Consider the following 12,978-nt stretch of genomic DNA (forward strand, 5'->3'; position numbering starts at 1 on the left):
ATTTTGTCCTTTCAAAAGTCTTCCTCCTCCTCCACACTCCTCCTCAGCTGCATCAGGATTTACCTCATTTATTCATTCTGACTGCTTTCACTTCCAAACAAAATCTGCCATGGTCACTTCTAATGGTTAAATTTTGATAATTCTATTGAATGATGGAAATGCCATCTTCCTAATATTCACAGTTTCTTGGTTGTGTTGTCTTTGTAATTTCTGAAGAGGCAGAGAAACCAAATGGGCTGCTTTTAGCCTCTTGATGACTACCAGAGTCTGCCCTGCCTCCACTTGCTTGCTTCACCCTTTGTTCCCATAGCGTAGGCAGTTCTTACTGAGTTTCCATTGGAGAAACCTCCCATCTGCTTTCTTTCCGCACTCGTAGGAGGGCTGAAGTCTTAAATCATCATAAAGCACGTCTTCCCAAACATCTGCCTGCAGTCCAACAGCATTTCTTCCACATCAGAGCTCCTGTGGCCACCAGTAGACCTTTTTCAAAGCAGACGTTTTCAAATGTCATTACGGGAAAATCACATGTGCATTAATGGTGGTTGCGCTCCACTTAGGGAGGGCCCTGCTATTGTGTACACTGATTCGCTGTCATTGCTCAGGGGGACACTTAATGGAACAGAACCACTGTTAAAGAGAGGCCTATTAATCTCATTTTTAGGTTCATATTGTTATTCTTCTGCTAGAGAGCTCTGCAAGATTGACAGTACTAAACAATCCTGATTTACTTTTACAGTGGGGCTACAGTGGCCCATTAGCTCATCCTCTATCTGTGCCAGAACTGGAGTTCAGCTCAGTTCAGCTCCATGTCAGATTGATGTGTGTATAGGTAACAGTCCAAAAAACAAACAAAGAAGATGAGTTTTAATTTTAGACTGATCAGGAAGACACAGCAACACAGGATTGTTCCAAGGATGTAAATTAAAATATATATTTAGCAATTGATGAAAACCACAAGTGTCATTTACAAGAAAGGATCCCGAGGCTTATACTTCAAGTAAAAGCTGTGGGAGCTTGAAAAGAACCAGACCTGCATTGATAAATGATGATCTTCATCATTTATCAATCAGAGAGAAAGAGGCGATTCCAATAAACCAGTCAGAGTGATCCTTTTGAAATAAATCTTAAGTCCTCACCTTTCAGTTCCTGCTACCTGTGTCAGTTAAACAGCAGTTAGAAGCCTAGACCTCCCTCTCCCCAGCCACCTCCTCCAGCTTATCCAGGGGAACACCAGGGCGTTCCCTGGCCAGCCGAGAGATATAATTTCTCCAGCGGGTCCTGGGTCTGCCCCGGGGCCTCCTCCCGGTGGGACATGCCCGGAAAACCTCACCCAGGAGGCGCCCAGGAGGCATCCTTGTCAGATGCCCAAACCACCTCAACTGGCTCCTTTCGATGTGGAGGAGCAGCAAGACAACAACACAGAGATCCCTCTATGCAACTATGTTAGTCCAGAGTGGTGGGAAAGGGGGTGAGCCACCCTAAGTGATGGTGATGTACTGCCATCAGGACGGAGATTTTTGCAGCTTTAGAGTGTATTTATCAAATGGGTTGGGTATTTGTGAGTGTATATGTGCATATAGTTATATTGGAAAGTGATTTTGTGATAGGGGCATTAGATACGGCCCATTATGGTGAAGAGGGAGCTGAATGTAGCTGAGGTGGTTTGGGCATCTGACGAGGATGGCTTAGTGTTCTGGGCACGTCTTACCAGGAGAAGAAGTGGCTGAGCTCAGTCATTCGACAGGGACTTGGAGTAGAGCCGCTGCTCCTCCACATCGAAAGGAGTCAGTTGAGGTGGTTCGTGCATCTGACTAGGATTCCACCTGATAGCCTCCTGGGTGAGGTATTCTGGGCATGTCCTACTGGGAGGAGGCCAAGGGTCAGACCCAGGACTCACTGGAGAGATTATGTCTGAGCTGGCTTGCGAACGTCTTGGTGTCCCCCAATGACCCGAACCCAGATAAGCGGCAGAAAATGTATGGATGGATTATCCAGTAGCGGATTAAAGCAGTAGTTTTTCTCTCAGATGAATAAAAAGAAGCAAAAGTACTAAAATAGCAAATGTACCAGCATAGGAGACTGTATGGGAAGTGCAGGCGTCAAGTTTATGGATCATCCTGCTTCATGGAACAGAGAATTTGTTTGAAAATTAGATTTAAATGTGCCACATACTGACAGATAATCATAGTAGAAACCTTGCAGCTTTAATTTTCAGCAGTGATTGTTGCTGTTCTTGCCACAGTAGTGAAGAAATGCAGCCCAGCAGCTTCTCAGGATTCGTTCTCTGCAGGTGATCCTGTTGGCAGTCCACAGAGGCCAGATGACAGCATGGTTTTCCCCATTGCAGTCACGAGCCAAGTCACCAGGCCATCTGTCAGACTTTGCTTCCAACTGCGACCTCCTCATTCCCCCAGGAATTTACTTTATCACTCACTCAAGAGTGAGATAGCTTGTTAATTCCTGTAAAGTGAACTTACTGGCTATTTTCTTTAATTAAGGTTAGAGACTAATCAGATACAGGCTGTAGGTAATGTGACATATCTGAAAACCACACTTGCAGCAGGATGTTTAAAGTTTGCTTTGAACACATGAATGTCTGCTGAAAGCATGAGATTTCTCAAAGTGTCAGAAAAAGTTAGTCCTTAAATCCTTCAGGTTAATAATGTTTGAAAGGTACTGTGGTTAGATTTCATTTAGCTGCTGACGTACTTTCAGTGGGGCTGCTTTCAATTTTCTGTTCTCCTCATTTTCCCAAAGATATTAGATGTCATTGAGCACTGCTGGAAGGTGAACAGGTCATCTCAGCCCAATTAAAAAACACTTTATGTTAATAGCAGTGCTGCGTAGTAATCTGGCATAAAGAGACATAAGCAGGATTTGGTTTTATTACTATACTATACTGAGAAATACTGAGACATTTTACATTATACATTAATACCACCGGCACATGCACACATGTTTTGTTCTCCAGTCTTCAGTTGTTGTTGAATGTATTAGGTAATTTTACGGCAGAAAATGCTGATTTACTGCTTCAGAGTTGACCTTGTTCAGATGCAGATTGGTTCAGTACCAAGTTTAACAGGGATACATTTCCATTTCTCTGAGCAGGTTTTTCTCCGCACACTTCAGTTTGCAGTATGATCCAAACAACATCACAAGAGCATTTCATCTGTGAGTTTCAAGATGATTTAAGATGAGTTTGAAAAGCTGTAGCAGAATAAGCCCTCCCACTTAATCTGAACATCTCCCCCTTGACTCTGTGTTGGAGCACAGCGTCACTTAAAAGCTGAGCCCTACAAAGACTCGAGTGCCTCAAGCAGCCGGATTATACACTGGTGTCTTTTTAGCATTCAGAACGTGTTAGCTTTAAAACAGCAGGCTCTCATAATGCACCCGAGAGTGCATCTGACAGGTTATGTGTATTGTTTGATTTGCCAAGTATAAGCAACTAAAACATACAGGCTCAAATATGTGCACGCCCTCACTTAAATATTTTATAGAGTGATGCTTTAGGTTTACACTGTACCGACTGTCAAGCATAGTATTGGCAGCATCATGCTTTGGGGCTGTTTTGTAGCCGCTAGTATCAGTATATAAATGAAGGAGGACTACTACGGTTGGGTATCGTCACTGATTTCTAGATTGGATTCGATTCTGATTCACAAGGTCCCGATTTGATTCGATCGATTCGATTTGAATCGGGGAAATTTTGCCTCAGACAGTCAGAAATATTATAATTCTGATCATTTATTAGTACATATCCATATTTTTATATCTATAAAAAGAAAGCTGACACTTCTGAGACTTTATCAAAGGTGTAAGCATCACAGCAGATGCCGTTGCGTCAAAGTAACTGAGCATAAAACAGAAAAACATGAAGGAGATTTTCCTGGCCTGGCTTTTTATAGCAGAAACCCTTAAAAATATTCTGCAATACAACAAAAACTAAAGAAAACCATGAATCAACATATAAACATTACCAGATGCTGCTGAAGTGAAGCAGAGCAAAGTTACAGAGGTTTAATTAGAGACACGGCTAAGCGTTTTGCAATTTCGCATAATTTTAAAATTGTTAAATTTCTTCAGTATTGAACAGCAGACATGAGATTTTCTTGTCGGAAGTCAGTTAAATTAAAAGAAAAAAAAACAGTGGCCAACAGCGCTGTACATAATGGTAGACTGGCGGGTAATAAGCAAGCAAATAATGCAGAAAACAGAGATTTTTAGATGGGAAACTGTCTTGAAGTACACTGAGAGAGAGAGAGAGAGTTGTGCATGAAGTGTTATTTTATTGTGGTGGAAGCAAAACAGCAAGAGTAAGAGGGAATTCATGGCGATGTTTATGTGAAGCTAAATGTGAAGCGTAGTTTGGATCTTCTTTTGCTGCTGGTTTGGTTGGATAGTGATGAAACCTGCAGCTTCAGAATCTAGCACAAAAAAGACGTAAACACAAAGACCGGACTGCCGACGTACCAGAAACAGTGGGATGTCGGCTCTCAGCCCCGATGGCGTGTCCGTGTATGTGCCATCGGGTGAGAAAGCCGACATCTCACTGATTCTGATGCGTCGGCGGGTCTGTGCTTTGTGTTAACCTCTTTGTGCAGAATCAGTGTACCGTGTATCCGTGTCTCATTTACTGTTTTAGCTGTTCGGTGGTTGTCAAAATTTAACCTGAGATTCTGGCGTTTCCGGCAAAATAAATTTCTATTTAAAATTTTAATAAATCGATATCACGTTATTCAAGCTAGAATCGATTTTAATCGGAAAATCGATTATCAAAACCCACTCATAAGGACTACCTCCAAATTCTTCACTTCAGCTTCCCCTCAGCTCATCAGCTCGATAAAATGTGAACAGATTTGGTTGTTCAGACAGGGTAATGATTCCAAACACGTATTAAAACTGGTTTTAGAATGGATACAACTGGCTAACATTAAGCTTGCAGAATAACACTTCCAAGGCCCCAAACCATGCTAGGCCACATCTATGCTAGGAAACAAACAAAATTCAATAAATTCTATTAATTCCGCCAAGAAGAGGTCAAAGGTCAGATAGCCACCCAGAAACTTGGTGATGGCTACCATAAGTGTCTGGTCTATGCACAGAGACATTTAACCAAATATGTGGAAGTATATGCATATCTTTGAGTCTGTGTTCTTTTGATCCTGTGTGGATTATAGAAAATCCAAAATAAATTTGAACTTGTGCACCCAATTTTATTTTAAGTCACTAAAGATGTATGCTGTTCAATCATTGCACCCTTGAAAAAAAGAACAGTTCAAGGAATTAATCAAAATCAAATCAAAAGCCCCAAATTATCAGGACCTTCATGTCCATGATGAGTGCATATTATCTTCTGACCACAACCATAGTAACACTAATCCAGTGTTTATCAGCATCAACTGTAATTATTAATATTTGTGTTTTTCTCCTGGTGTTGATATTTCTTTGTTTACATTTCTTCCTGCCAGCAGTCATTTTATTAGTTGATAAGTGTTCAGGGTCTAATAATGGTTCATGGCACTGTACTAATTATATGTGCATCTTGGCAAATCAATCAAAATAAAGCAGGATGTCACATTAACCTTGAGTGCAACAAGACTTATTGATCTGCATGATCTGCATTTGTCTTCTCCTGACTTCTACCTGTCAATAAGACCTTTCCACACATGCAGTACTGTTCTTAATTAATATCAAGAACATTATAAGAACAAAATATTTAGAAAATTAATGTTTTTCATGGTTTACTAATTTGAGGTACAACCACAGCTAGATTCAACATTAAAACAGTCTTTAACCTGCCAGTTCCCGAGCACACAGAGTCTGTGTAATAGCAATGTAAGAGCAGTGCCAGTGTGCAGTCTTCTACTGCTCTTAGACTGGAACGTATAAAATGAATTGATCAGAGGTGTATGCCTCCAAGTTGCGGATTAGCTAAATGCCATCCCATCTCAAGTCAATGATTCCCAGTGTGGGGATTGAGAGTCTCTTCGTGGGTACGCAGGGTTAAGCTGCACCATTAAGACTTTGGATATTTATTTCCAAACTTTTCTTAATGTGTGAAATATTAGATTAGCTTATTATGATTAGACATGTGACGTGAGACAATATAAGAACTTGGCAACGATAAGTGTTTTCAGGAAACATTAGAGGAACTACTTTGTGACACTGTAACTGGGTAAATAATAAGGTGAGTTAATCAATAATAATTTAAAAATTCTGCCGTCAGACAAAATAAGAAAATATATTTTTATCACCAGTCAATAAACTCAGTTTCTAATCAGCCAGTATGATTTTGCCTTAAATGCCTTACAGCGAGGCTCTGATTTCATAAGTTGTCAATAGTTCTGCTGGCAGAGGTATTGATTATGATGTGACACTGATAGAAAAGGACATATGCAAATTGCTGACCATGAAAAGTTCAGACATGAATAGTTCTGTGCATCTGAAAAGCATATTGACTGTTTCTGAGGTTTTAATTAAATATAAAGAGTTGTCAGTTGTGTTGAGTCCAGTGCTAAGGGATAGCTACCTGTTTCTGACATTCTGACAGTAAAACTAATAAATATGATGAGTTATTTAAAAACAGTCGGTAAGATTAAAACCCTATTAGATATTGCTGATTTGTCCTAAAAGTCAGACTTTTAAAGTTGACCTTGTGTACTTTGTTGTTTTATTTTCTATCATGTACATATGTTACAGTGGCGGAGGCTTAAGTTACACATATGTACAATGTATGTGTAAGTAATCTCTGTGAGTCAAAAAGGCTCTGTTTCAGACAGTTCTTTTCTACTCTTGGCTCTTTATGATGTCATTAAGAAGCCATATCGCTAATATGACTATTTCAGGCACATAGTTGATGCAAAGCTACTCTAGTAAACTCCAAAAATAAGAATGTGGATACGATAATAATAGATCACATTTAATAAGTAATTTGCTAAGAAAACATGCACTTCTAGCTGTGACTGATGTCACCTTTGGTTATTGTGTCTTTTATCAATAAGGGGCCATATCTACCTGAAAGTGGCATATATTATATTTTTACTTGTGCTGATGCTCAGAAATTTGAGCTCTGAGGCTTAGCGATACCACACATTTTGGGGCTGATACTGATATTTGACTGCTTTCACTGTGAATAATATTAATCTGAAGTGTGAATGCGTAACAGACAGAAGTGTGAGGTGGAAGCTCCGAACAGCTAGAAAACAAGATATTTTTAAATCGCTGGTGGAGACCAAAATGGAGCTAAAAAGAATGAAGAAAAGTATTTTATTCATTAGTATGGAAGAAATGTGGCTCCAAATAAATTATAACATTGTTTTGTGTTTGCTTAATGTGTAAATAAATGTGTAAGTGTTTTATTTTGTTCATTTTGTATCGATGTGTAGCCTAGTGATGTATGTTAAGTAAGCAGTTAGTGATATGTGGAACGGTGTGCCATTTATTCAGTGTTTCAGTATTGATTATCCCTTCAATAGTTCTTAGTTTGCCTCCTCCCTCACTCACCGGTTCCCCTGCTTGCCCTAAGCTGATCAATGTATATGTGACTCCTTTAATGCATAGCAGTGATAATTAGGCCCAGGAGGATATCAGTGAATTGACAGATTAATCATTTTGACCCAGTGAAGCCTGGCTGTGCTCAAGGCAGCAGCGCACATCGACTTTCTGTTTCCACTGAGAGCTTTCGCTGCTAAGGTATTACCGTCTGCTGGATTCGGCTGTCAGTCTGCTGGGATGACTGTGAGTTGAAAACCAGATGAGCAGGAAGGAAATTTATTTTCAGAAATTACACAAGATGGTGCTTTTTCAGAGAGGATGCTGAAATGTGTGTGTGAAAGTCAATGACAGAAGAGGAGGGTGGTGTGATGACAGGATGCAGATCTGTACTTCATTGCCATCTGCGTTGTGTCCTCCAGGGCTGCAGCATGTTCACTTCAGTGAAGGCCTTCGAGGGGCAGCAGTACTCCACCCTGAAGAGGCAGTGCTTGCAGAGTGGCCTGCTCTTCGAGGACCCCCGCTTCCCCGCCACAGACGACTCGCTCTTTTACCAGGGTAACAGGATCGGACGTGTCGTCTGGAAGAGGCCTCGGGTAGGTCGGCTTGTTTCAGCAAAACAAAAACTGATAAATCTGATTAAAAGTGCAGCATTAAAGGTTTACTGCTGCTGATGAATATAAATATACAGGTATTAATTTTACAGTTCACCAAACTGCTAATGAAATGTGTTTTAGCATTTTTAAATCCATTTATTTATTTTTGTATGAGGAAAAGTATCTACAGGTAAGCACTGAACCAAACAAGAGTGTTGATATCTGTGCTGTACTGGATGAAATCACTGGATTGTAGGGGCGTGTCCAGAGGGGGGAGAGGGGGGGGGGGGGGCGAACAGAGGGGCACTGCCCCTTGGATAAGATGATCTAAAAATATGTTACACTATATTTTTATAGCTGAAGTACCCAGCAGTTAATAAGAAACTAAAATAATCTCCAGCTGAAAATCAAAAGTGATGTAATAATTATCTAAAGATTAAATAATATAGTCTGTAATGCATATTATTCTTAGTAATTACTACTTTTACTTTCGGTACTTATATTTTGATAAAAACAAACCTCATGGATTGGTTACTGATTGGCTAATAATATAATTACCATAAAGAATGACATAAAAACTTGGTTTCGAGTAACACATTTGGTGCTTTTTAGGTATTGTTTAGTTTTAAAACTGCTAAGGCGTAAAGTGTCTGTGTCCAGATATGAATTGTCAATAAATAATAAAACTGTACAATCATTCCACCATGGAAAAAGAACAGTTCAAACAAATCATTAAAAGCCTCAAATTACCAAGACATTCGTCTTGTTGAAAAAATGTACATTTCTGACCACGATGGTAGATATTATTAAGTTTCGTTAGAAGAAAAAAGACAGACTCAAGCTGGTTTAGGTAGAATACAAACTCTGCAATATCAGAGAAGATTCAAATATGATAAATGGTACCGAACACTCCTAACCACCACTTTAACTTTTTTACAGTTAACTCTTTCATTCCTTTAAGGCACACTAAATACAACAAACATTTCTGGACTCAACCAATCAGCATTTGTGGCCAGTGTTTCCAATTCTACCAGTAAGAAGTCTCAATAAGCTTCAGCTTCACTGAAATTTGACCTCTTTTTTTGCCTGTATTATTTAAATGCCTGTAGAAAAGCAGCTCCAGTAATTCTAACACAGGGGTGTCGAACTCCAGGCCTCGAGGGCCGGTGTCCTGCAGGTTTTAGATCTCACCCTGGGTCAACACACCTGAATCAAATGATTAGTTCATTACCAGGCCTCTGGAGAACTTCAGGACATGTTGAGGAGGTCATTTAGCCTTTAAATCAGCTGTGTTGGATCAAGGACACATCTAAGACCTGCAGGACACCGGCCCTCGAGGCCTGGAGTTCGACACCTGTGTTAACATGTATGTTCGCACAGAAGGAGTAACAAGCTGTTATTCTTGGTCCAAGATCAGTTCACCCACTGAAAGACATGTGGGAGCAATGTGCATTTGAATCTCTGGAAATAATTTGTGCTAAGATGTTGCTAACTAACTGTTGTTGTTGGTGCTTGGTAGTAGTAACATTTATCACTGTATTTCCATGGGGTTGACCCAGATTTTCATGAAATGAGGATGAACTGTCTAAGTGTGAATGCAACTAAATACATGTAAATATTGAATGATTGCAGTAGATAAATACAAGTGTTTGAGTTACTTTGCGCATTGGATATTATATAGCTAGCTACCATTACTAAATATTAACTCCATATTAACTCTTTCTTATTTTTTATTATTGATATATTTTCATTCAATTACTATTTCTATAAATATTGTGCTACATGTAGTTTCAGTAAATCTATGTGTTAACCCACAGTTACAAGCTCTATTTGCTAACTCTTAATGCGGTAGAATTATTGAATTTTTTTATCATTTTCCACACTTACATTTTAAATGTAAGTTTAAATTATTCTACTTTCTAATTCTAATTATACGCAGTTCATTGTAGTTCAAAATATTATGGTATTAATAAAATGAGATTTCTGTTAACCTCACATGATGTGTAACATCTAAATAAGTATAAATTATTGACTTATATAAAAAGACGTGTATATATTTGTCAAAATCATTTTTTATGTTTCTGTAATGGTTCTGTAATGGATAGCAGATTTTTAATAATCAAATTTAATCATTGATTTTATTGCTTTGTTATCGGTCCGCTCTCAGCCCTTGGTAGTTTTTTTTTTTCATTTCTTGTGTAACTTCTTCCAGATGTTAACTTGGTATCGCTACATCTATCACTACAGCCATCTTCCTCTGCTTATCTACAACTACTATGTACTATGTTGGTTAGCCATCACCACTTTGACTGAGCTAAAATCCTTCTAGATACAAGACATTCTCAACCACCCTATCCCATTTTGACCTCAGGACTTACCATGTAAGCCTCTTGATTATGCCGCTCCACGTATGCCCTGCTAGCTAGCATCTTTCACCCTGCTGGTACGTGCTGGATTGTTTCATGGGGATCTTTGAACAGTCTGCACCTGAGGTTTTGCCTGGATCTTGTGCTTAGAGCTTGTTACTGTGCTGCCATGATTAGTGCCTCTGTGCTGTCTTTAAGTCCAGCTTTATCCAGTCATTGGTAGGATTTCTCGACGTCAGCTACTTCTTCTATTTGTCAGTGGTACATGCCTTGCAGGGACCTGTTCTTCCTTGATGGTTCCTGTTCTTACTCCTCTTTTTTCTCAGGTTTCTGCTGCCTGAGGTATTTACTAAGCACACTATCAGCCATGGCCGCTTTCCTAATGTACTCATAGATCGTTGTTGTTTTATCCTGGATAGTGGTTCTGATACTCACTAGACCTTCCTTCCTCTTAACAAGTCTCAGGGCCCTGGACTTGAGGTGAAACCCTCCATGCATAGAAAGGAGCTTCCTTAACTTCATTAATGGACATTTGTGGTTTGATTTCTTTGTGCAGTTTATATATACATATCAGGGAAGTAAACGTGTGAAACTGAACATACTGCACGTTGGGGTTGCACTGAAGTCACTGACAGTTCAGCAGTGTCACAGATTTTTGGGAAGATGCTGTGTTTCAGTGTGTGTGTGTGGAGCGCTCTGAAAAGACGGGGAGAAGCTTAACCGAATGGCGCCGAGGGTGTGTAGAGATCTCTTGTAGAGATTTGCGAGCGATGCATGGGTCTGTGCCGGCGATGTTTTGTGCTATTTCATGACACACTGGAGGGCCTTTTTGTGAGCTTTGGTGTTGCTACTGTACCAGGTTGTCACACAGATCGCTTTATTGTGCATCTGTAAATGCTGACAAGCAGTTTTAGGCGAAGTTGGCTCTCCTTAACCTCCTTAAGAAATGAAAGCACTGTTGTGCCTTACCCATGACTGCTGAGGTATTGTCATTCCAGGCAAGATGAAACCTAAAGCTGAAGACTCCATGAGCTCTGTGTGTGGGTTTTTTTTTTTTTTTTTGCAGCCCTACATCTATATCTCTTTGGTCTTTGTGATGTTTAAGACCAAGTTATTATTGATTCATGATGATGTCCCTGTATGCATGCCTATTGTTAGCAGTTATAAGTGCGATGACTATCGTATCGTCTGCAAACTTGTTGCAAATACAACAAGAGCTAAAATTTGGGGTCTGAGCATGCAATTTGGTAAATCTACAAAATGCAATCTGAATTCAATTCTTATACAAGAAACTTTACCCACAACTTCACAGTTTATATGTTCAGAATAATTTACTCCTCAGCATACATGCGTGTAAATAACAACCTATTCCCTGGACAGTCAGTGAGGCACAGCCGATGCCCTGCAGCAATATTTTATTCTGGACATAAATAGTGAGCAGTGTTTGCACCTGTAAAAACACTCGCATTGGGGAGTTATCAGTGCCAAAGGTGCTTGCAGAACAAGAGTTTTGTGACATAGAGAAAGTCTAAACATTTATAATTCAACACTAACATCAGTTGTAATCAGTCATTGCTCTACTGCACTCTCTAGTCTCCTGTATAAGCTGGCACCGCGCGTGTCTTTCGGTGGTGGATGATATCAGATGTAGGGCCTCAGGATTTACTGAGCCGAGTCCCCTGCCGCTGTTATCCTCCTCTCACAGCACGTCGTGGTTCTGGATGCTGTAACCTCCTTCTGCCTGTGTACCGCTGCAGCATGCAGCCAGCGTGCATTGCCATGGAAACTGGGTCACACAGATTATATGTTTTGGTCTGTGCTGATGTCAGTCATGCAGACGGAAAACTGGAAGAAGTCAAAGGGAGAGAAAGCAGGAGGAGCATCCTTTTCATTTTTGCCAGCACACGGTTTGTGTCGTCACTGACAGCGGTTTATGTGAGAAGGTTAGGAACCCGGAGCAGGACATTTTTAGCCCAGCTATTTTTAAAGGTTTTATTGAAGCTCACAAAAAGCAAAAATAATGTGCTTTAGTGATTTTTATTGGGGATTTTCTTAATTTTGCTCAAGAATCTGTAAAAGCACCTCCCTGTACACCAATCATCCTTTAATATTAAACATTTAAAACACTGACAGATGCAGTGAATAACACTGATCATCTTTTTCTAAGTCCTAAACTAACCTTTCCACAATGCCTGCTGTTTGAGTACGAGATAACATGAGCATGATAGGTCCCCTTATGAAGTACTATCTGATAAAGTAGTATTTTTACCTGCCAGTGGGTGGTGCTTGCATAGAGCCAGACTTGAATTAATGAGTGCAGCGGCATTCAAAAGAGTTGGGACTTCACCACCAATTTTGCAGATCAATATCTCCCATAGCATTACCAGTGATTGTTGCTGTGGTTTTTCTTGGTGCAATCTATCCTTTAAAAAAAAAAAAAAAGTAAAGAATGTAGCTGACCCAAAAATCTACAAGACAAAGCAGAGCTCTGTTTTAACTTGTTAATACAAAAGCTGATTCTG

At 39.8% G+C, this 12,978-nt stretch overlaps 1 protein-coding gene across 4 annotated transcripts in view; it reads left to right on the forward strand.

The window, feature by feature from the left end:
• Window positions 1-12,978, forward strand: part of capn5b (calpain 5b) — a 58,755-nt gene that overhangs the window by 5,758 nt on the left and 40,019 nt on the right. For all 4 annotated transcript variants that reach the window (XR_014894186.1, XM_085289760.1, XM_085289759.1 and 1 more), the window contains one exon: window positions 7,917-8,090. Coding sequence is in view for 3 of the 4 variants with exons in the window: in XM_085289760.1 (XP_085145886.1) it covers window positions 7,926-8,090 (165 nt within the window). In the remaining variant the exon portion in view is untranslated. The remainder of the gene's footprint in view (window positions 1-7,916; window positions 8,091-12,978) is intronic.

The sequence above is a fragment of the Mchenga conophoros genome, linkage group LG10, assembly GCF_057382185.1.
Source record: "Mchenga conophoros isolate Kocher_MC1m ecotype Shallow Benthic linkage group LG10, M_conophoros_male_GT1.1, whole genome shotgun sequence".
Taxonomy (NCBI): domain Eukaryota; kingdom Metazoa; phylum Chordata; class Actinopteri; order Cichliformes; family Cichlidae; genus Mchenga; species Mchenga conophoros.